Source organism: Trematomus bernacchii, unplaced genomic scaffold (genome assembly GCF_902827165.1).
Source record: "Trematomus bernacchii unplaced genomic scaffold, fTreBer1.1, whole genome shotgun sequence".
NCBI lineage: Eukaryota > Metazoa > Chordata > Actinopteri > Perciformes > Nototheniidae > Trematomus > Trematomus bernacchii.
In genome coordinates this window covers 617320-641676 of record NW_022987998.1, presented here as the reverse complement: position 1 = coordinate 641676, position 24357 = coordinate 617320, and the positions used below count along the sequence as shown (strand labels likewise).

General features: G+C 41.0%; 1 protein-coding gene across 1 annotated transcript in view; it reads left to right on the top strand.

Moving 5' to 3' along the window:
- The window catches only part of LOC117472064 (probable C-mannosyltransferase DPY19L3), a 74222-nt gene that overhangs the window by 4121 nt on the left and 45744 nt on the right, over positions 1-24357 (top strand). Inside the window, 5 exon segments of the mRNA XM_034117221.1 lie at positions 9570-9660; positions 16908-17029; positions 18246-18391; positions 21391-21514; positions 22767-22901. Coding sequence (XP_033973112.1) covers positions 9570-9660; positions 16908-17029; positions 18246-18391; positions 21391-21514; positions 22767-22901 — 618 coding nt within the window.

The following is a 24357-nucleotide window of genomic DNA, read 5'->3' as shown; positions in this document are numbered from 1 at the left end:
CGTTATCAGTATGTTGTTACTTCGGCATCATTTTGAAACGTGTATTACAATTAAATCACGGTAAAATATATTCATTTTGTTGTAGTTGTAGCCCCCTTGCCAGCGATTCATCCTGACCATTCAGCAGTCGAGAGTGTTTACGTCACTAGTTTAGCATATTCAGCCCGGTTCTTGGCCCGGTAAGAACCTCGATTTTGGAGGGCCAGAAAAAAGGTGAAAAAGTAGCCCTGAGCCGGAACTACCCCTAGTGGAAAAGCAAATAAAAGCGGGTTTGGCCCGGCCCGCTTAAACTGTGTTACGTGCTGCAGTGGAAAAGCGCCATTAGCGGTTGACCAATCACAACAGATCCGGCCAGCTAACCAATCAGAGCAGACTGGGCTCTGGTTTCAGACAGAGGGTGAAAAGAGGTGCTGCAGCACAGGCAGTATGAGGAAAATAAAGAGCTTTTTGAACATTAAAAAGCATGTAGACATGTCACACTTAAAATAGACAACTATTAAGGTAATGTAAGGTGGTTGGAGCTCTTTTCATTGTATATCCAATGATTGTTTGACCATGTTGATAAGGGTTGCTGACCATGCCTGAACGTTAAAGATATGAGTTACATCAGAGCTTTCCCTTTTACAAGTCAAATGTCTGCTGTAAAGAAATGGCCCATGTAGCAGCCACAGTGGCACTGCAGGCAGCTGTTAAAGCTCAGCCAATGAAACCGTCATGTGGCTGCTATCAGCAGGGCTCCACTTTTATCCTGTAGGAAAAACCCGGGCATGGGGATTCCTACTGAACATTTTAGGAGCACACATTTTATGAGCACCACTTAAATCGACATGTAATGCAGCCAGTGGCGTTTTTATATGTACAAAAGTGGTGGGGTACAAAAAACGTAGATATTTCTATATAAGCTTCTGCAGTGACGTGCAGTGAAGTTCGTGGCTGGTGAGGCACTGGCACTGACCCTTCAGGTTTACAAATATTATATTTTGACCTAAATCAAAATATTCTATTATTTTCAAAAGCTTTTTTAGTCTGATGCTTTGATTAATTTTAAACAGACAGTTCAACAAAAGGATACCCAAAAAATGTAATTTTATCATTTAAATATTGAATTGTTCTCTCTTAGTAAGATCCCATTTTCAATAAAATGGTGGTCTTACCTTGACTTGAAGATGAAGTCCATTTGTCTATCCTTCTGGACAAAAATCTCTATTACTTTTTTGTAAAAGTCCTCCTTATCTTCTTTCAAAAGTCGAATCATAAATCTAATCGATAGATTTATGATTAGAAAATTATAAAAGTAGGGTAGAAATGTGGATATTATCCGGCTGAACAAAACGTTCATTTATCTAACAGGTTTGTTTCCCACAGATCTTATTTCGAGCTATTTTCTAAAATCCTATGGAGAAATCTCATTGCTTTTTTGTTGAGGGAAGCCATGCGCAGCTTACTTCCTGGTTTTAGTACGCGTCACTGCACCTCTCTCGTCTCCTCTTCACACACCACACTTTTCGCGGTACACGTACTTACAGCCAATCAGCTCTGAATTATGAGATGACGTTTGGTAGGTATGTCAGCACAGTGCCCCTATGGTGATTATTTGTTTGCCGCACACATTGAATAGAAAAAGACTCTGAGCATGCGCAGTGTAGTTTTTACAGCACCCATTCACTTTGACAGTAAGAGAGAGGGGCTTGATCGGGGCTTGACCCACGTCGCTCAAAACGGCTCAATAGGCACACTGTAAACACTAATTAGAAGAACACAGACTAAAACAGCAATGTACAGACAAATCAGATGATTAAACATGATCGTAAAATATATTTTAAGATGTATTTCTTTTGCATGTTTTTGTAATTATTATTTTAATACTTTCTGCGACCAGTCGCCACTGAATGCAACACATTCTTTCCTTCTACTGTATTACCCAGAAATAGTTTATTAGGTAATAGGCTTGAATTTAAAATGTAAGTGAAATGTAGCCCTATTTTCTCTACACATATGCACCAAACAATAACATACCAATGTAAATATAAGGTACTTAATCCAAACATACTCGTCAATAAAGCACAACAAAAGAAGTTAACAACTAGATAAGTCAATTTCATAAGTAAGAAAATCGGCAAGATAGTCAAACATTAATTTTTTTGTCTGTTTAATTGTGTTTATTTTCTACCTTGTTGAGCTGTAGCCTAGAGAGAAATTCAATACCGGTAAAATTCTAGTTCATGGATCCAGGTTTATGGCTGTTTTTTTACTTGTCAAAAGAGCTGAAGGACAAAGCACTAGAGTTAGGCACAATAATCTTTATGATTCAGAATTCACAAGAGGACACTAGCAATCCGGGTATTTCTAATCGTGGATAGTGTTTCACAAGCGGCTGTATGGAATATTGGGAAATGATTATGCGATGACTTGTTCCCAAGCCCTTTTCCCACTGATCCTGTACGTAGATGTCTCAGTGATTTGGTAAAACTATAAAATTACTAGCTATAAATCTCACTGACAATTTAACACCAGCTATAGCCGTTGAGATGTTGCCAGCCAGAGAAGAAGCTCTGGGAATGTTGAAACCACATGGACCCTTTTATGTCTTTTATGAGGCACTTGTTAAGAAGCAGCAGATTGATTTACCTGACACTTTTATATGGAGGTTATCTAAGGATTTGACATCCATGCGTAAGATTTATCAAGCACATCACAGATGGAAAATGCCTCCCGATTAAAACATTTAAAAGCTCCAACACCATATTTTTTCACTTTTCTCAGAAGGAAATGTACCAAGAACAGAAGTGCCAATCAGACACATTCCCTCTCGTTAAAAATACGTCATAAACATCTCATCCTGGAATTGTTGGATTGTTTTAGCCTCTGGAGCAACAGATTGAAAATGGAGCCCGGTAAATGAACCGCATGAAGTCATGAAACAGCAGCGGACCTTTTTACAGGCTGTTCAGTGTTGTACGGCCAACAGAACATTGTGACCTGCCAGATATGATGTCATTTCTAAACCCCTGTCCAATGCCTCACCAACACTGGTTCAGACTGAGATATACTTAGCAGACTTTGGTCCGGTTCGCATGGCAGAACAGATCACGCTGTCATAACTGGGGCAGTATGTGAATGAACTCTTTTTGCCTAATTTAGCAGTGCAGTTATAGTCATTTGGTGGATGAATGAGTCGAGTCAAAGTAAATAATTTGACTCGTACCGCGTTAAAGAGCCTATTTCGGCCTCGTAGAAAAAAGAAATAATATTCACGGCATAAGGCGAGTTGTTGCTGCAAATAAGACAAATGTACAAATTGTGTAAATTCTTTAGTATTATATTTAATTTGCCCCTCTATACAATCTGTGCCTCCTGTTGAAACTTGATGCAGCAGATTTAAATGTTATACTCAAGAAATCGCAGTTTCCGACTGTTTCCCCTAATGAAGAGTACAGGGAAATCTGTTTCGTTTTTGACTAAATTAACTCAAAGTGAAATGAAATGTATTGATTTAATTTGATATTGGATAAATACCAATTGACTTGTCATTTTTCTAATAAGCCTTCTATAAGCGAGTCATACAAACATATTCCCGAGTTACTTTAATTTCGGAAAATGTGTGTGTATTGGTGAGAACGAGATAGACACACACATGCAACAATGGCAGGGCACCATAAAGTCAGTGTGTCAGTTGGATACAGGTAGTCAATTGATGCATTTTTTGCAAGTTTGGCCTAGCAGACTTCCTCTCAAAACCTCAAAATGTGCATTGCATGGACACCCAACTGGAGGCAATCTGCACTGTATCATTTGTGAGTATTTGTCCCAGAGAGACAAAGCAGCTCATCCAGTTAATTGAGCGGAATCCGTGCGGACACAGTTTGTCATCCTATGCGGTGTGAATGGAAGAAGCAGACAGATGTGTTCATTCATAATAAATGCAAGTCACTTCAAAGGCCATGGCGAACATGTTCCCACACAAGTGGGCTCCTGGCTGACATCATCGCACATTGCACGCATATGTGGGTGTGCGTAGTGTTTCCTTCTGTTAATGCTATCAAAGCCTCGGTCTCAGTCTGCATTCACACAGAGACGGCTACATCCAAAAAAATGCTGTTTGCATGTGAAAACCACACAGCACATTGACATTCCCAGGTCAAGGGCAATCTAGAATTGTTCGAGTTCATCCCATACAAATCTCTGCATTCAATTATAATAGGCTGACTCTTTGTGTATTTGTTTAAGTGCACTGCTTTGGGGAAGAAGCTCTGGTTGAGACTGGGGGTGGGAGATGTTGAAAAAATGTGATATTGGCAATATTGTATGCTCATGAGATGTGTGTGTGTGTATAAGGAGTCTAGTCAGGAGAGTTTGCAGCCTATGATCTTTGATGCTTTGGTCATAATTCTGTCTATTTTTTATTGTGTGCTTAAGTGTGTTTCCATACCAGACAGTATTTGATACTGAATAGAAAATCTGGATTATGACTGTGAAAAGGACAACACTGTCTGACTTAGTTTTTTGAGTTGTGTGTCCCTAAATAAAGTCTCTGTACGGCTTTTTGTATTTAACAGGTGGCAAAATCAGGTTACTTGAGGTCGTTGCAGATGTGTGTGCCAAGGATCTTGTAGGAGTTGGTTGTTGTAATTACTTGTCTGTCAATGAGCATAGGTGCTCTTATTGATTGTCTTGTTCTGAAGTCGATGATCATTTCTGTCGTCTCTTTTTCCATTCACGACCAGCTCATCCTCCCTGCAGCCTGAGGTTGGCCTCATTGTCTTTTGAGACAGTTTGATGTTTATTTAAAGTGTGCATCACAGCCAGCACCTAGGCAGGAGTGGGACAATCACAGCCTCTATAACACCAGAAATGGAGAGAAACTATGTTTGACAACTATGCAGATTACAATAAAACCTTTGCATCTCACATCTTGGACACTAAAGTCTAAACTTACCCTGACCTGCTTGCTGTTGCTCCCACTGGTCGCTGATATCATGTATTTGACTACCTGCTGTTGGAGATCCACTGTCTCTCTCACACTTTCACTCTTCCAGTTACACACATACGTATTCTCTTGTGTCCTGGTCAAGTAGGATAGAAAGAAAGAACAATGCTTGAAAGTAATTTGTGACACTTGCTGTTGGTACTTTGCGGTTGATGCTGTGTTCTGACACTACGTCACTATCAAGAGTGTTGGCAGTCCGTGGAGAAGCTGTCGAACAGAAAAGGGACTGGTTTTAATAACCTCACATGTGGCTACTACATCCGTTGTGTTGTGGAGGGAATGCGGTAGCAGCGTTAGCCTCAGGTCAAATGGTCTGGAGGGTTTATTAAAGTTCTGTTTCTCTTACACACCTTTACAGTGCTTATTATCATCCGCCAACATATGGATTGAGACAGCTGGTGATTGAATTCAAAAGTTAAAAAGCCATGTTTGGTTTGTCAACGTTTTTTTTGTACATGTGCTCACAGCTGGACACCAGTTTGTGATCCACAATCTTTTTGTTCACCGCAATTTTTCCAGAATGATATTCCAACATGTTCCCCTCGCTTGTCCCCACCCCCACTCCGACCCTATCTTATTCTTTTCCTGTGTGCATGTGTGTTTTTATAGACAAGAGGTCACCAGTCGTGACTCTTTTCTTTCCCTCCCTCCCTCTCTGGCTGCTCCAGTTATCTCCAGCACAGCCTGTCCGTAGACTTACTGTGACTCAGTCCTCCTCACGCATGTTTTTCTCTTTTGTACTTAGTAGCCGATTTGAGAGTGATTACTTTTTGTTTAGTGTCTGTGAGGAGTTCAAGGGAGGCAGATGTTGGTCCTTGTTACAGGGCTGGACGACATGAAGCGGAGGGAATATAATTCAAGGCCAATGCTGTACAGACCTTCACTCGAATTCTTCAAGCACCACATCAGAGAGATGAGAGTTATTCAGGGTCTCGCAGAGGCAATGGTATCGGAGCAACAGAGAGACAAAGATCGGTGCCTTCTGTGACTAGCTCTCGGGGTAATGAGCAATGTGTGAACTTGTTAACTCTGCCTGTTCTCTTTGACCTTCATTTAAACTAAGGATTAGCCATCTCATCAGAGTTCTTGGGGAGAAGCCAAGGCTTGTTTTGCCTCGAGCATACTCAAAAGGAGGATCTGGAAGGAAACAAGCTGCTCATTCCCTCGGAGAACGCTTTTTACATTTCTCCTTTGGCAAGAAACTTGAAGCGATTAAAAAGCTAATTTACTTGGACTGACTTCAAGAAAAGAAAAACACACTGCATTTAAATGTCTTGCTGTAATGGATTTGGATCACTTCTACGGCTCAGCCCAGGAGCGTGCTGTTTATCTACCTGAGTTGAGCTCATCAAAGGATCCAAGAACATATTGATGATCTTAGTCTTCCCAGGAAATGGAGCTTCGTAAGAGAGTAAAGCTGAGGAAACTTCAACATACTTTGGGCCTTTCACAAGATGCAGCAGCTGCAGGGAGATGCAGCAGTAACATATGGGGGGCAGGAAGATCGAATGCCTCACAGCGAGGTACAGGGGAGGGTTACCTGCTCGGAGGATCCGGTGCTTGTTCCGGTTTAGAGATTCTACCCTGGTGGCCTTGGCGACAGTGTGTTTCCATGGCAGCCGGGCTGTTATTAGCTGGGCTGCTGGCACTGGCTCAGGCCTGGTGCGTCAACGCCATACACGAGAATCTGCTGTGGTTCTCTCAGCTCACGGTAGGGGTTACACTGCAGCGTTATTCTGAAGCTTTGATTAACAGAACCGCACGGCAGACAAGCTCTCGCTCACAGCAAGAGCTTGCGGTAAGAGTTCCAGGGGTCCAGGCGGTAACATGGGGCATATAAAAACGGTCACACCTCTCAGCTGTCCCAATCTTAGCTCACAGTAGGAGTAGGTCCAGTGACTATATTTGTATATGTGTGAATATATAATTTCTTTTTATATTGTCCATGCCGTTATGAGCAGCCCTGCCCCTTCATTCATTGTGACAAATCAGTCAATCCAAGATATCATTTTTTATTCAAAAGCTTCCTGCTGTGTCTCGAATAACGATAAAGTCGACACTTGGTTTCTATTTTTTGAGTAATTTTGAAGAGAGCTGAAAAGGGATGCTATTACAACAGTACTGCTGATGTTACAGATGGCCACAACACAGGGATATCATGATACAGTCAGGTATACAACTAGAAATAGGTATATTGCAAGAAACAATATTTATTCATTGCTCCGTGTTCGAGAAGCACAGGGGAGACTTATAGAAGCTGACCTTCTTTACTTTTCCCTGTAGTTAAGAGGGCCAGAAATGAAAAATGTACTTGGGTCATGATGAGCTGCAGAATTTATTCATGGAAAAGATTAAACCTACACTGTTTATTTACTACCACTTGACAACTTTACTGTTCCTTCCTCCTTTCCACCAATTGCCAACAGCTGTCTCTGTCCAATCATTCGCTAACACCATACATCAAACTTAAAGGTGGGGTAGGTAAGTTTGAGAAACCGGCTCGAGATACACTTTTTGTTATATTCCATGGAATGCTCTTAACATCCCGATAGCAATGAATATCTTAAGTGCTTTGACAACAAATCTGTGGAAGCCGTAGTACTGTAAAAAGCACGACCAATCATTTTAGCCGGCCCGGCTAAAATAACTGGATGGCCTACCTGCCTGTCAGCTTTCCATCTGTGCACAAACTTATCTCGTGCCCTCATTGGTCATGTGCGCGTTCGTGTGTGTTGGAGGAGGGGCTCTGTAAGGAAGTGGCAGATTTGTTCCGGCTGTGTATTTTCAAATTCTAGCGCACTCGAGCTGGTTTCTCCAAAATTACCTACCCCACCTTTAATGTGTCTTTCTGTTGTGTTTTGTGTTTTCCCCAAAGTGGTAGATTGCCAAATGACTTTATCCATTATTGCCAAAAATGTAACCACATATGCCAGGTGCTGGTTTCAGACCCTGACACAAAGGTCATAGAATTACGGGTGGTGCTTATGCTGGTAGTTTACTGAGGTCACTAAACTTAGAGGGCGAACATTTTCCAACCAATCAATCACAGCTTATCTATGCTCATTACAGTATGTTCCGGGAGTTCCTAAGTCTATTTTGTGAAACAAGAGGTTGATAAGTTCTTCTTGCATCTGTGTTTTGCTGTACTGCCTAGTTTTCCGCCAATGGTGCGTTCATGTGCTCTTCCTATCCCACCACCCGAGTTGGGACATTGTTCTTCTGACTTCATTGTGTTACAAAGACGATGCTTTTTTGCTTGTCGTTGTTCTGACTTGAGGGGGCTTTCTTGGGAAATTTCCAGTTGGGAACACATTTATCAGATTATTTAAACTTGAATCCAGACCATATACCTCGGAATGTCAGCAAAAGTTCAACACAAATCCCATATCGGCCCCGTGATTCAGGTAGGCTCCAAAGTTGAATATGTTATTTCTTTCTTGGACCATTCCAGCAAGTTTCAGAAAATCCAATGGACAGAAGAGAGCTGAACATGTTAACTCCTTACTCCTTACGTAACTTGGGTAAATTATGCTCTCAAATTCTCAAAGTCTTCTGGTTTCCACTTGATTAATCAGGTCATGGTATTTGGCTACAAAGGGACAATTAGGAACATACTTAAAATATGGAACATTTCTTACACATAATATATTTGACCGCACTTTTTAGTTTTTTTCAGGAAGTTTAGTTGCAAATCTCAATCAGCTGAGCCGTTTCCTCTAAGTCATTTCAAAACAGTTTTTATGAGATCTTTTTATGGTCTCTTTATTAGGAACAGCAATCCGTAAGTCATTAGTGAAAAATAATGACATCACCGGCACTTTAGTCATACTCTAACTATGCTTAGGTTTTTAATAAGTAGTTTTTGAAATCCAACGGAAATATGAAAATGATAATCCTGGAGAAACAATTTGAGAGACTTTGAGTTAAATCACAAAGCCGATATGTCAACAAAATATATCACTACACTCAAAGAATGTGTTTTTAGTGGAGCACAGCTGTAAAAGCTATTCACAGAGGGAACATGATGGATGAAGGATTGAGTTTATATTCTGCAGCTGCTTGTTCACTGTTTGCTCTCCGTCTTTACCCCCTAGTGGAACAGTCATCATACATGGCAAGCAGGAACACTCTTGGGAAGACATCGTCTAAGTACACACATAAACACACAGACACACACCTGTGCTATTGTTGTTGAGCATTACGAGTATTTAAGCTTTTAAAAAATATATTCTTCAAGTTTTCCATTATTCTTTGCCACGATAAATGTGTATGCGGCTATCTAGCCTCTTCTGATTATTCCATGTTATAGATATATCTGCCTTTTTAAATAGCAATGGTATAGATACAAAAAGGTAGTTACAAAACACATATGTATTGCTTAAATTGCTCACATTAATATTATCTGTCAGAACTAAATCAATTTATTGAAAACAGTATAAACACAGGCTTAAAAAAAAGAAGAAAGATTTATAGTTATGGCTGTATTCTAGTTTCTAAAAAAGTGTTTCATCTGTCATCTGTCCATGTTTCAGAAAACAGAAGTCTTTGATGTCTTTGACTAAAATCCCCTTTCTGCTTTCAGGAAGTGGAGCGCGAGATCTCTTTCCGGACAGAATGTGGACTTTACTACTCCTACTACAAGCAGATGTTGCAGGCCCCGTCCATACAGGAAGGTATACATCATTTAAACTGGCCCAATTGTGCTTCTTGGGTATTACCTTTCCTGTAGGGTGGTATATAGGTTTTTTTGCATGTAAATGCTAGGGGAGGCTCAGCGCTATTGCAGGGGGGGCGCGTGAAGCTTGGGAAGAAGTTGTAAACAAACATTGTTTGCTCTTAAAATCTATAAAATGGACACATTTTTAACACAATCTGCAGTTAAAAGAAAAGTGGACGCGCCCACGACAAGCCTTTCAGCTATAATGCCCAAATCAACAAAGTATGATGAGGCATACATCTCCCTTGACATCTAAAGCTCCTTACACACCAAACTGACACCAAAGAACACCAAAGAACACGTCCCGACGGAACGTCGGCTCATGTCTCCTTGGCCATGTGTAGCACTGGAACACACCGCAAAGACTTCAGCCGACGACCAAGAAGCACGTACGAACTGCGCATGCGTGAGTGGCAATAACTCTCCTTACCAGCAGGCGGCGGTAGTGTGTATTCGTCATTCAAAAGAGGCAACAACCGGAAGACAGACTGCGTGATACACAGAGAGAAAAAGAACAGACTGCGTGATATAAACAAACAACAAATAGCGTGTGCGTTCCATTTTCACTCTACAGCGAGAAGCTCATGGGGCTTTCCCGAACCTGTGTCGAGAGCTGGAGTTAAATGAAATCTCAGATTTGCCTTCTTAATAGTTTGTTTGGGTCCATCACTTCCGTTTCGCTTCTCATGCAGTGATTCGCTAAGCTGAACAGCCAATCAGAGTGATTTCTTTGGCCGACAGCCTACCGATTCAACATGTCGAATCGGCGGCGGAAGGTGTCGGCACGGCCGAAAAGACACGACGGTGCAGTACACACCAATCTGAGTAGGGCGACACGATGCTCATCGACGGCCCTACATCTATCGACGCCGAAAATCGGCTCGGTGTGAAAGGACCTTTACGTGGTCGGTGGGGAGATCTCTCTTTCTCTCTCTCTCTCCCTCTTTCTCTCTCTCTCTGTGTGCGGGGCATCTCGCTCACAGACTCACTCACAGACACGCTGCAGCACCGTGCACACAGAGATCCGCCGGTGGAGAACAGAGCGTTCAAAAGTGACAATCTACAAGGCTCGATGTGGTCAATGCTCGTTTGCCATAAGTATTTTTCGCATAAACGCGGAAACACGAGCAATCTGTCCATCAGCTGGCCAAAAGGCATCATATTCATATGGAGAAATGCACCGTTTTCGACTTCCTTAACTCTGAGTTCTGTTGCCCCAATTACGTGTAAGGTGGGAGAAATACTCAGATCAAGTACTTAAAGTGGACCTATCATGCTATATTTGAATAATGTATTGTAGGGCCATACCTATATAAAACATGTCTGTGAATTTTTTTTTTCAAAATACCAAACAGATCATGCATTTTAGCCATGCCTCATTTCGCTCTATTTGCTCTTTTCCAGCCCTGTTTTTGCAGGGGCTGATTCTGTGACGTAGCTTTAATGCAAATGAGCTGCAGCTGACCACGCCCAGGGGGGCGTGCTCAAAGATCAGCTGCTGGGCTCTCAGAAGAGGGGGAGGAAAAGAGAGGCTCCGTCCTCCGTGTATTATTCTTATATTATTATATCGAGTCGTTATTCATTTGTTTTAAAGCTCCCATGTCATGCTTTTCCGGTTATTACCCGTCCCCTTGTGTGTTATGAAGGTTTTTATGCATGTAAACGGTGTGCAGAGTCAAAACCCTCAAAGTACACCCTGTAGCGAGTAAAACTCTAACACAGAAAATACCTCCCCAAAACGCCTCGTTGGAGATACGTCACTGCCCATTTGAGTCTTCCATTTAGTTCCGGGTACCGCCTGATGTCATGCGGTACCCGGAACGAAATGGACCAATCCCGAAGAGCTATGGCCACACCAGCAGCGGCGTGTTCCTCCTCCAGAGGTTCGAAGAACCGGCATTTCACAGACGAAAGCTTCCAAAAACATTGCCCAGTTTGAGGCCGGATATGCACAGCTTGTTTGGACCGTTTGGAGCAGGGGAAGATCTGGGTATACAACCTGTAAGTTTGCATTGTTATTTGTGTATTTATCAAACAAGACTGTTTAAATGTGTAAACTGTGTTGGACTGCTAAGCCATTGACACAGTGCTAACTGTGCTAACTAAGTTGCTAGAGTTTCCATATATCAACTCTAATATCAGCAGATGGCCTTGCATACATGTATCTCATAGCAGGAGAATGTCTGCATTCACACACAAAATACCTATTGACAGTATACTGCGGGTGATTTGCCGGTCAGTCGCGAAACGTAATTACATTATAGCTGGCGTAGCGATCTAACACACGGAGCTTGAGCTAGTTTTGGTCAGAAAAACATTTTTGTGATGCTACGTTGCTAGCGTTTAAATATATCAACTACAATGTCAGCAGATGGCCTTACATGTTTGTCATGGCAGGAGAATGTCTGCAGTCACACACACGGAATACTCATACAGTATACTCCGGTTTACCGTACATTGTGACCGTACATATACTGCATGTAGCTAACGAGGCTAGCTGTATGCTAGCGCAAAACAATGTATTCATGCAAGTTACATTGTATGGTAGCAGAATACCCGTATACGATTGCAATTATAAACACGTTATTGCTAGCCTAATATGAACCACTAGCTTTTGTTCATAGTAGTTTTATTACACTGCATTATAGTTGCCTTTCCTCCAAGCTAACGTTCATATCGTGTTAGCTACCAAGGTAAACAAAGCTAGGTTAGCATATTAGCAGGCAAGCTGTTCATTACACAACTACTACTAACGAATCTAAAACAACTAAGTTTCTCTAATATTTTGTGATTTGCATTTGATTTCGTCCAGCCAGATCCTGGCGGACAATCCATGACGGGGAAGGGATTCTACTACTACTGAGGCCTCGTGCTAAAAGGCACCGCACCGCACCGGCTGTGCGCAGGCAAGAGGAGGAGGAATGGATGATATACCGTGTATATATGTATATTTATGTTCATTTTGTACATTTCTAAAAATAAAGTTTAATGGAAATACTTAGTAGGCCTATCCTTTCTTCCCTGAATTCATATATAGCAAACCATGATTTGATTTCTCATCAAACAGTAGTAGTTTATAACGGGTAAAAATAACTTACTCTTTGTTATGAGAGTAGCTCGTAGGCCACAACGGAAAGACAAGGAGACATACACGAGTTTACAAAACCACGGCACATTTATTGTGGTAAATGCAAAGATAGGTGGTTGAGAGGATCGCAGAGTTAGTCTTCCTGCAGCCGCTTTGGAGAGAGACTGGGGCCGTAGTGTCCGGAGGTGTCCGTGATCGTGCTGATTAGCTTCTTCAGCTCCACCCCATCGTAAGACAAAGGCCCTGGGGCCGTCACACTCTTCTATAACAACAGTTAAAAATATATATGTATATAAAATATACCGCTGTACCGACGCCATGATAAGACTGATGTTACGCTGAGAGCAGCCGGGAAAAGCACTGACATGGGCGCAGCCTCTCTGGTGGTTGACTAATCAGAACGAGTGGCCGAGCTGACCAATCGGAGCACACTAGGCTCACAGGGAGGGGGGGGCAAGAGCTCCAACGAGTCGTTTAGTGGAGAAAGTGAATACTGCTGAATACACATGCTTGACAGAGATGCTGTATGCGAAACCAATGTGAGTTTGGAAAATTGCACAGTATAAATCTATTTTAGTATACCTCAACAATGTAATTATGATCAGTGGAAATGGCCATGACATGGGCCCTTTAAAGCTCAATAAATAACAAAGAAGACCTTTGACCGGCACTTTTCTAATTTTGTCCGGAAGATTTAAACTTTAACCTGTTTCACGCCTTCCCCCCGGTACCGGGCGGATAAACGCGTCATTTGCAGGAAACAACGTCTAAGGAATCTTAATATTGAATAAAACTATGAATGTGTTATATCCATGTAACGGGAAGAAACTCAGCTAACTGATCTTTTTAATTTTTTTTTTCAAAAAAAACCCACAATGCTAGCACTCAGCCTCTGAATTAGCCTCGATCGAAAAAACGGGACCGACAAAGGCACATAAACTCACTCAGAACTCCCTTATTACTTATCCTAGATGCACAACCAAACACTATTTTTTGGTGTCCTGGAGACACTGAATCTAACGGTGCCCACCTCAACACTCAGTGATAAACATTCGCGACGCTATCAACGAAAGCGTACATCATCACATGTGGAGCCAAGAAGCTAAACATGTAAATATGGCTCACCTTGGTCAAAAGTGGTCTTCAATGGCATTAAAACGATAAAAAAACGATGCTGCAGTTAATCCATAGGTTCATCCTATGTGTCTGTGCCTTCTTTGAAATTATTTCTGATAATCCATAAGCAATACAACTGCGTTTTAGTTTCCAAACTCCAGAAGGAGACATTCCTCCAGTTTAGTTTCGCTTTCCACACGCGAAGCGGCAACATTTTTTCTTTATAATGTATGTGTATGTGAGTCTCCTCCTTCGATTCTATTGGCTCTAACGGTCACAAGGGTATGTCAACCAACCAGATCGAGCAAGGGGGGCCAGAGATAGGTCAAATCCACCCAAATGACCCCAGATGGCCCAGTTTTTGGCTAAATCTCTCTAAAAAGGTCAAATTTCACTTGTTTTGCATCAATCTTGATACAGGGTACTTATTATATGTTGTACTTTGGATTCCTAAAGCTTTTAGTCTACTAACCCATCATCCAAGGGTAGTTTTCACTATCTGTAAAAAATAATTTTTGGACGGACACTATAATTTACAGTTTTTTACTATGTAAAATCTGAATTTTCTTTAAAATAAAAAACATTTATATTGATTCTGACACTTCTACAGTACATCCAACTCACAGGTTTATCATTACTTTGAGAAAAGATTATTAATTTAACCCTTTTAGAAGGGAAGATATGGTCATTTGTTCTGGGAATGTCATTTTCGAGCCTGAGACCTGAAAAACAGGCTCAGAGTGGAACAGGTTAAGTGAACTAAACAACCGGACTCTGGTCCGCAAAATAGGTGGTCTCGGAACGCTTGCTTGCGAACTCTGGAGCGGTTCATTGCTGTGCACCAAAACATAGGAAGCGTAGTATTTACGTGTCAAAAGAACGCGGATGTCTTCAAAAATCTTTAGTTAAAGAGTGAAGCAGAATTAAGTGTTGAACAGTGTCGTTGTGTAAAGTAAAAATGCTCCGTCAACTACATAAAATTAAGAACACCTGTCGTCGGTGAAACGCCCCTCCTTACTGCAGAACGTCTCTCATTATATGTGTTATAATGTTTTTTAACGGACGTTGTCTGATTATATAATCATATGCGCGGGCCGCTAGTGTCTGTTGATCTCCAGATTAACAGCAGCATGAGAATAACCTGCCGAAAGTGCCGATGCTCCATGGCGGAGGCTCCGGTAGAAATTGCCGGGATTTGCGTTTTTACCCCCTTAATGTCTGACCAATGGTTGAACAGCATTTCCGTGCACATGACTTGTGTTTAAAGTTTATAGTCCGTTTGAGTTTTGCCCGTGTGAACGCAAACCGAACCTTCTGAAAAATGAAACAATTATACTTTTGGTAATTCTATTTTTACATGGATGGAGACACCATACAGCTTTCTCTACCGGCTCTTACAAGAAAAAAATCTTTTCCCTCTCCATTTTCCAACCAGATCAAAACAAACCACTGCAGTTTCTGTGACGCACAGCCTAGTCTGAGGGAAATTAGTCTAATTATTTTTTCCCATTATCATGCAACATTTCTAGTTGGAAACAGGCCTAATTTTGCACCAAGGCAAATCATTGAGCTGAAGGCTAATCAACGGAGAACTGGCTGACCTCCCTTTCACTCTCACTCTGCACTCCTTTATTTTTCTGTCTGCAGAGCGGCTGTGTCACAGTATTAATGGTACGGGGGGGCAGAGAACAACATGTGGCATAATGGTGGAAATGAGAAAAAGTTAAGATTGATGTATGAAATTAGGTGAGATGGGAGAAAGTAAGCATAAATGGAAAGAAAAGGATGGAGGAGGGCGTGAATAGAAAGATACAGGATGAGTGGGTTGTGTGTGTGTGTGGGTAGCAATGGATCCTTAGTTTAAAGCTCTTACATGGATGAAAAAGGCAGAAAGGATGAGGCTGACACACACCGGCCTGCAGCAGAAACTCAGCTCTTTGCTGTCACGCTTTGTTCCAGTCAAAACAGATACACAGAGACCATGCTGCACCCACTGCCCCTTCTGGAATACTGACACCAGTGTGTGTGTGCACGGTCATATAACACCAGCCTTTTTGCATGCAATGGGAGAAATATAGGAGAATATGCATTTATTTTTAATACAATGTGGGTGTTATATTAGTTTTTCTTGCCAATAAACCTCACCAAAGTAATTACTGAGAAGCAGTCAGAGGAACAGCGATGGGAGTAGAAAAAGGGTCAAAAGGGCTAAAACTCTCTGTAAAGCTAAAGGGATTACATCATTTGTCACTATGAATGACACCTGTCATTTGAGGCTAAAATCTCAACTTTCCCCCCAGAGGGAGTTTCTCTCCCACACACTCCCCCCTGCCTGAAATGCCTCCATTGGACCATCCATCACTACATAACACCCACGCTTATTTTGTATGTGATAGGCTAAGCGGCGGGACATCTCTAGGCATTGACCAATCACAACAGAGCCGGCCAGCCAATCAGAACAGAATGGGCTCTGGTTTCAGACAGAGGGTGAAAAGAGGTGCTGCAGCACAGGCAGTATGAGGAAAATAAAGAGCTTTTTGAACATTAAAGCATGGAGACATGTCACAGTAGAGGGAGAAAATACTAATATGAACCAGCAAATGAGCATAATAGGGCCCCTTTAAGTTGAGGTAGCGTCATAAAAAGACTATGGGAAATGCTGACATTTAAGATTTTATGGAGAAAAAAACCTACAACAATGCTATTTTTTTTACAATTGAGCAAAGGAAGTAATGCCTGAGGCTTTCAAGGTTGAATGCACTTGACGATTTCAGTCATCTATGGTGCTCGCAGCGATGACTGATTTAAATTGAGGCAGAACAATCTGTGTTTTTAGGGGTGGAAAGACATTTCAAGCACTTTTATTGTTCTTTAACAAGCACCATGCTCTGGAGGGTGAGCTTTGTGAAACATTCATACCCAATAGTTATCATTATCAGTCAATGTCGCTGTGAAGAAATGGTGGCATTTTAAAAGAGTGTGTTTGTGTGTGTTCCTAGGCCTCTCAGATTTGATCCATGACAACTTGACAGAATCCAAGAGGACCATCAATCTCCTTCAGCGGATGAATATCTACCAGGAGGTCTTCCTCAGTATTCTCTACAGACTGTTGCCCATACAGGTACCCCATCACTCAGCTGTCAGATATTTACAACGGCTTGTAAAACACAATAGATTAGAGTAATGCCCGCCACTATTACAGGATGATTGACTCTCTCTCTGATTATTCTTGTCATTTCATACAATCACAATTATACCACAATACACTGTTTGCTTTTGTCAGAAATATTGAATAAGTACTGCCATGAATAATAATCATACAGTGGAAGCTTCTTCTAGTGATCAGCTGTTTACATGAATATCAAAGCATGATATGAAAAATAAAATATTTACTTTTCTTTCAATAGCTCGAGTATGAAAAGAGTATGTTGACAAAATATATATTATATTAATCAAGTAGTCTGTTTATTTTTTGGCCTGTTAAAAAATAATGATGGCACTGAAACCAATGCCAAGCTCTGGGTTTCAGCAGCTTATTACCAATTCTGACGTTCGCTAAAAGTGCAATTCGGTTTCAGTCTAAATTAAAATGTCAACAGCGAGGAAGAGCAACCTTTATTATCTTTTTTTTATTATCTTTTTTTATTTATTTGTTGTCATCATCATGAAAACAAATACATATTATTTGTATTAACGGTATTCATTTTAATTTAAGTGAAGTCATGTCAGTCGATGTATTTAATTCTTTATTATCGCATTGTTGTTATGCATGTTTTTCTTTGTTGTTTTTTTATGTTTTTCAATGTGGAAAATGAATTAAAAAAATATAGTTGTAGTTATATAATTTAGTAGCAAAACTGTTTGTGTTATTATTTGATGTTAAATTCATAAATATACAAATGTCAAATATATGTCAATCCGCAAAAGCGATGATTAAAGTTATATTTTGTATAAAATATTCATAAGCTTAAAGTGATTAATTTGACCCTTGATCACAATAAGAGGTTTTCACTGCAGTCCGTCAGGCTTTTGATCCGCTGTGGCATTTTAAATGTTGGTCTTTTCTAGCTGACATGTCTTGGCACACTTGTACTTGTCACGTCGGAGGAAAAGGTTTCTGTATCGGCAGATCAATTAACTGAGCAGCAGTTACTTAGCTCCCTCAGAGAGCTCACTGTGACAAGACTGCCAGGAAGTGAAATATCAGAGCAAACTTTGAAAATGCCACAGTGTTCCTGAGAGTCTGTCGCTGTCACTGCAGGCAGCTCTGTGTGTCCTTTCACAGCGGCTCTAATGAACTGCTGCTCTCTGTGTGTGTGTGTGTGTGTGTGTTTCAGTCCTATCTGGAGCCAGTGTATTTCTACATCTACACAGTGTTCTCACTCCAGGCAGTGTATGTGATCGCTCTGTACCTAACTGCATGGCTCCTGTCAGGCTCCTGGCTGGCCGGCACTCTCACCGGGGTCTGGTACATCCTCAACAGGTGAGAAATAACTGTGTGTTCATGCGACAATGCCCCTTTCAGACTCAAACTCTGATAATGTTACGCCAATTTCCCATGTCGGCACAAAATGGGAGTATATTCTTAGATTTGATGCTCACTCAAGCTCGACAAACATGCATTTAAAACCACAAATCGTCACTGTCCATGTAAATCCTTTTGTGATTGCAATATAACAAGGAGTGCAAAACAGTTAAATAAGAAATGAAAAAAAAACATATTTTTACCAGAGGGTGTAAACAATGGAAGCAGGGATGGGAGGGTAACTTTAAAAATGTATTCCATGACAATTACTAGTTGCCTGTAAACATTCATCAGTAACCTAATCTTGGTTCCAAAATCATTAAGTAATGTAATCTGATTACTTTCTGTTACATTTTAGTAACAAATGCAATGCAATTAAATAAAAGACAAAATGAATATCAATAAGAAGTTCCTTACTTAAAGGTGGGGTAGGTAAGTTTGAGAAACCGGCTCGAGATACACTTTTTGTTATATTCCATGGAATGCTCTTAACATCCCGATAGCAATGAATATCTGAAGTGCTTTGACAAAAAATCCATAAAAAAAAATCATCTGTGGAAGCCGTAATACTGTAAAAAGCACGACCAATCATTTTAGCCGGCCCGGCTAAAATAACTGGATGGCCTACCTGCCTGTCAGCCTTCCATCTGTGCACAAACTTATCTCGTGCCCTCATTGGTCATGTGCGCGTTCGTGTGTGTTGGTGGAGGGGCTCTGTAAGGAAGTGGCAGATTTATTCCGGCTGTGTATTTTCAAATCCTAGCGCACTCAAGCTGGTTTCTCCAAAATTACATACCCCACCTTTAAGTTTATTTTGTAAAACAACAGAACAATGTCATCTTAGAAAAGAAGAAACCAAGATATTTAGGATCAAAGTGTGTCCTCTGCTCAGAGATTTTACTTATAGGTTTGTAATCCTGCGAGTAATCCCAATTTTCTTTTAAATGTAACAGTAATCTAATTACGTCTTTTTTTTTATGTTACTAAGGAGGTATTTGTATCGTGATTATGTAATCCTGTTACATGTAATCCCTTACTCCTTAAACCTGGATGCAAATTTCAAACTTTTGAGAATACATTTGCGTTGCAGATGTTTAATTGACTTTAAAACAGAAGTAAATGATTTCAACATGTGTGTAAGGCCTCATGAATACACAAACTGTGTCGGATTTACAAAGAATGCATTGTGTCCGCTGATACCTTCACTTGCTCACGCTATCTTCCCCGTCTCAAGGTTGATTCACAGATATATTGGGCAAACACGCCAAATTGCACCTGTGCAATTCTCCCTTTTCTGCATCTGATTGTAATTATCCATGTGGGGATGTTGCCTTTGTGCCAAGATCACAGGAGGCAGAACAACAGAAGAAAGGGAAAATAAAAGCTTCAGGTCAGGACTGATGAGATGCTAATGCTTTCCAAAACCTCTGGCTAGGAATGTACCTATTTGGGATTTAGGATTTAGATCGCAGGGTGACAGATGGGCGATATAATGCCAATTAATACATTTCTATCTTTCTGTATCACTCTTCAAGTCTTTAAGAGCAGTCAAATTAACATTTTAAAGGTCCTCATGAAGAGCGCATTGCAGTAAAGGTCACATTGAATCAGTATTTCATATACACAAGGAAAATATTTCACGAGCCACTCAGCGACATTTTGCAAATGAGGGGGATTTTGATAGATCTTTTTACGTCAGGTGTGAATGTTTTTTAAAGAACGTTTTTTATGGTGGATTCATTTGCCTTCATGGTTGATTGGAAAATAATATAAATCACAGAATTCACTTAGGGGAAGCTTTCATATTGGAGTTTAGTACTCGGAGCGAAGGAGGAATCTGGGAGGAATAAAAAAAGCTACAGTGGGGATCAAAGTGGGACAAAACAGTGCCACGGTGGGGTAGAATGGGATGAAATGTAAATCCTGTTTCCATAGTAGGTGCCAGGCTGTTGTTCTGAACGCCCATTATTCTGCAAACCCAATAGTCCAATAGTATGAGAGCCCTTTTGTCCGGAAGCCTGTTATCCCAAATATACATTTTCCCTGCGGCAAACAGAAGCACATGGCTAATTATAATGCAAAAAGATAGGAACTAGCAGATAACTAACCCCCTCGACCTCAATCTCCCCCCAACTCAACATCGCCGTGGGAATGTAGAGGCGTTAAGTGATCCTCCATTATGAAGAATTACATTCTTTCCCACAGACAAGGACTCCTCGCACCTGGAGAAGCAGGGACACACTGTGAGAGTCATTGACAACTCTGGGGCTTTCCAAACCATTGTGTCCAGGACTTATAGAAATGCTATTGGTTGTGATACAACTGCTCCGTAACACTGTGATCAAGTTCCTTTGGGGTCCAAATCAATAAAAAACTGGACCCCAAAAAACTGACATCCTATGTAGGAGGAGTCAGAGCAAATGCAAAGGGATTTTTCCATTGGATTTAGGAATATAGAAAGTAAGATCTATGGCAAACCATATGATACCTACATGTTTTGTTCATCAGGATAATCTCAACAATACACGCCAATGCAATTGCCAGAAGTAAATAGCTAACCTAAAGCTATAAACTAACTACATCACGGTCGTACAACTTCACATCACCACCGCTAAGCTAAAGGCGGCCAATGTTTGGCGCGATGATGTTTCCAACTCCCTAGCAACCGCTGTTTTAATGACACATAGAAGACCTTAACGTGTGGGCTAGTTACTGACCTATTTTATATCAAAGAACAACAAGGGAAAATCTCTTAAGCTTGTTCTAACCACACATCTTATTTCAGGCATCTGTGTTATTGGACTCATTCCTGCACCACTCTTTATGTCTGGTTGATTGGCAACACACACGTTTGAGACACTGCAGTATGTGTCAGATGCTATAGGTCTTAGTTGGGGTTTGGACATTTGTCATCATTTTGAACATGAATCACTTCCTCCCTCTCTTTCTCCCTTCAGGGTAGATACCACTCGTGTGGAGTTCACCATCTCGCTCAGAGAGAACTGGTCGATGCCCTTCCTCGCGCTGCAGGTCACCGCTATCACCTGTTACCTCAGGCCTCAGCTCACAGACTTACAGCAGGTACGCACAAACCCACGCTAAATCAAAGCTACTGATCACAAAGGATGTCATAAGTCAATACCTATATAAGTGTTATTTCATGGATTGTCAATACTGATTTGATGCCACAATAAAAAGCTAAATGCTAAATCCTGTGTATTTCAACAAACAAGCCGGTTTTACTCTTACTGTTTTGAAGTTAAACAGGTCAAAATTCCCTCTATTTTATTTATTTTATATTGACTTTATGTCCTTCAAAAAACTATTCAAGTTTCCCACCATACATTTTACAAGATTATATTTAGATTAAACATCATGACATGCTTGAATTCACCATAACCCAACTCTATAGAGCCTCCATTCACTGGCTGCTAACAGCTACTGGTGACAAGCATTTGTCCTGCCACTTTTTTAAACTTGTATGTATTGTTCACGAGGAAGCATTATCAATGCGTTGATAGTAAGTTATCTGCGCCTTAAACAAATGTCTTTGTAGTTGGGCTGACGGGACGCCTAAATACATTTTAAGGCCCGACAATACTTCTGATATTGTAGGAAACAAGTACAGTCATGTTTTAAAAATGTCTGTATCCTCTTTGTAACTTGGTGTACACTTTACATTGGCCTGGAATTGAAACACACAAGCCATCTGCTCAATATTCTAACTCCCTAATGGTGCATTTACACTGCAGGGTATTGCACGATTCTCCTCGATGCAACTTGCTCTATTTTGGTTTTTCATTCGCAAAAGATGGTCAAGTAACTCCTACTTCTTTTGACACAGCCCTTGTCGAGGTTCTAAGCAAACTGAGCCACCCCTAGTCACTCTAGAGTCTACAGTGTAGACCAATGATTGGTCAGATAAAATTGTCACTAGCTTGACACGGAACATCCTGCACAAACCTGCCGTTTTTTAACCAAGCAACCGACAATTGCAACTGTCATTTTTTTCATCTACTCAACCTAGATTTAATTAAAAAAATGTCAGCTCACAAAAAAACAGCACCAGACACAGCAAGGACACTAAGCAGCATAATGAATGAATGGCAGACATACCTATGCTGATAATCCGGCCTACACTGAGAGGGTACGATCCGCAGTGGAAAACAAAATGGAAAAAAAGATCTGTCACTAAAAGTATGTCCTGTCAGCAGAGACGTACCATGCAGAGGAAAAATACCATAAAACAGCAAGCAGCACAACAGGAATGAGTATACAAGCCATTGAGTACCAAGAATCTAACCCCAGTGTGTGTGTGTGTTTCCCTCCACAGAAAGTGATGGTGTGGTTGATGTATGTGACGACGTTTTGCTTCTGTCTGACCTGGCAGTTCAACCAGTTCATCCTGCTGGTTCAGGCTCTCATCATATACAGCCTGGACTGTCTGGACTTCTTAACAACTACACAGGTGAGGCTCCAGGACCGACCTGACCTAATCCACAGAAAAGCAGTGTATATAAGACGAGGGGCCTCATTTATAAAGCTTTGCGTAGGATTCACGTGGGAAGGTGGACGTAGGACAAAGCAAATAAATACGCACACAAATATTCCGATTTATAAAACACTGCGAACGCACGTCCTACGTCGGTTTCCCTTTATAAATCACAATCAACTCGAAATGCGGCGCAGCTTTTGCGGGCTTCACGTAACGCCCATATTTGCCTATAAATAGTCAAAGAAACGCCCCGTATTAATATTCATTCTGACTGACTGCAGGAAGAAGATCGCAGGAAATGACGACAGAACAGCTAAAAAAGACATCTCACACCGTGTCAGATTTTGGTTCTTTAGGGGAGGTCGAGATAAATCATATTGTTTGGTGGATGCAGTTTGAACCAGAGTAGCAGCATGGAGGTCGGATCGTCACCAAAATAAATAAATAAGTGGTCCGAAAAAAGTTAATGACAAAAAACACATAACCTTCCTCAGGCTGTTTGTACCGGGGACAGGAGACCCCCCATGATGAGAAACTGTAAGAAAGTATCGGGGAATCCCTCCGGAGTGGAGTCATGACGACTGGATCTGAATTTAAATGTTTTATTTTGTGGTTCATGTTCCAGCTGTCAATCAGCTGTGCGCAGCGTCTCCACTGCAGCCTGTGCGTCTCAACCCCCCCGCAGCAACTCTCTATCCACCAGTTAAAGGAAATAAAACGAATGTGTTGTGTTATATCAGCTGCACAATTTACCACATATGGTGTTCTTAGTTTCCATACCTCCTGTGTTTTACGAGCGACTTATCAAGTCTTAGCAAACGGCATAAAACATGATTAAACGTGATAGTATATAAAACCATGCTCGTATCTACAATCTATAGAAATGCAAAACGGCGTCAGTTTAGACGTAATTCTGTCCTCTGTTTACCGCATCATTTATGAGAAAACATTTCATAACATTAACACAACATATTCGAGGTGGTTTTCAATAACATTTCCGTATTTATTTATTTATCCAAGTTATGTTTTTGTGTGCACTGAGGAGTCGCAAACAGGCATCACAATCATTTTAAGATTGGCTTTAATCATTTTGTGAAAATGAATTCTTCATATATGATAAATGAGAGGTAACATTTTATTTATGGTATTATTTCCACATATTTCTCTCTATTCTTCCTTCTGCCAACGGTGTCGCAGTTTCTCATCTCTTCCGTTTTTGTGAGCACCGCGTACGCATGGGTCAAGTTTGTTTTTTATAAATCGCAAACATTGCTTAGAAATTGGCGTACGCCATCTTTTGAGCGTACGCCACGTTTATAAATGAGGCCCCTGATCAGATTACTACACACAGAGGAAGTGTGACTTCATTACTTCACTGTGCATTTGCTGCTAATGCTCTGTATTCTGTGTACTGCACCTTTATGTTTCA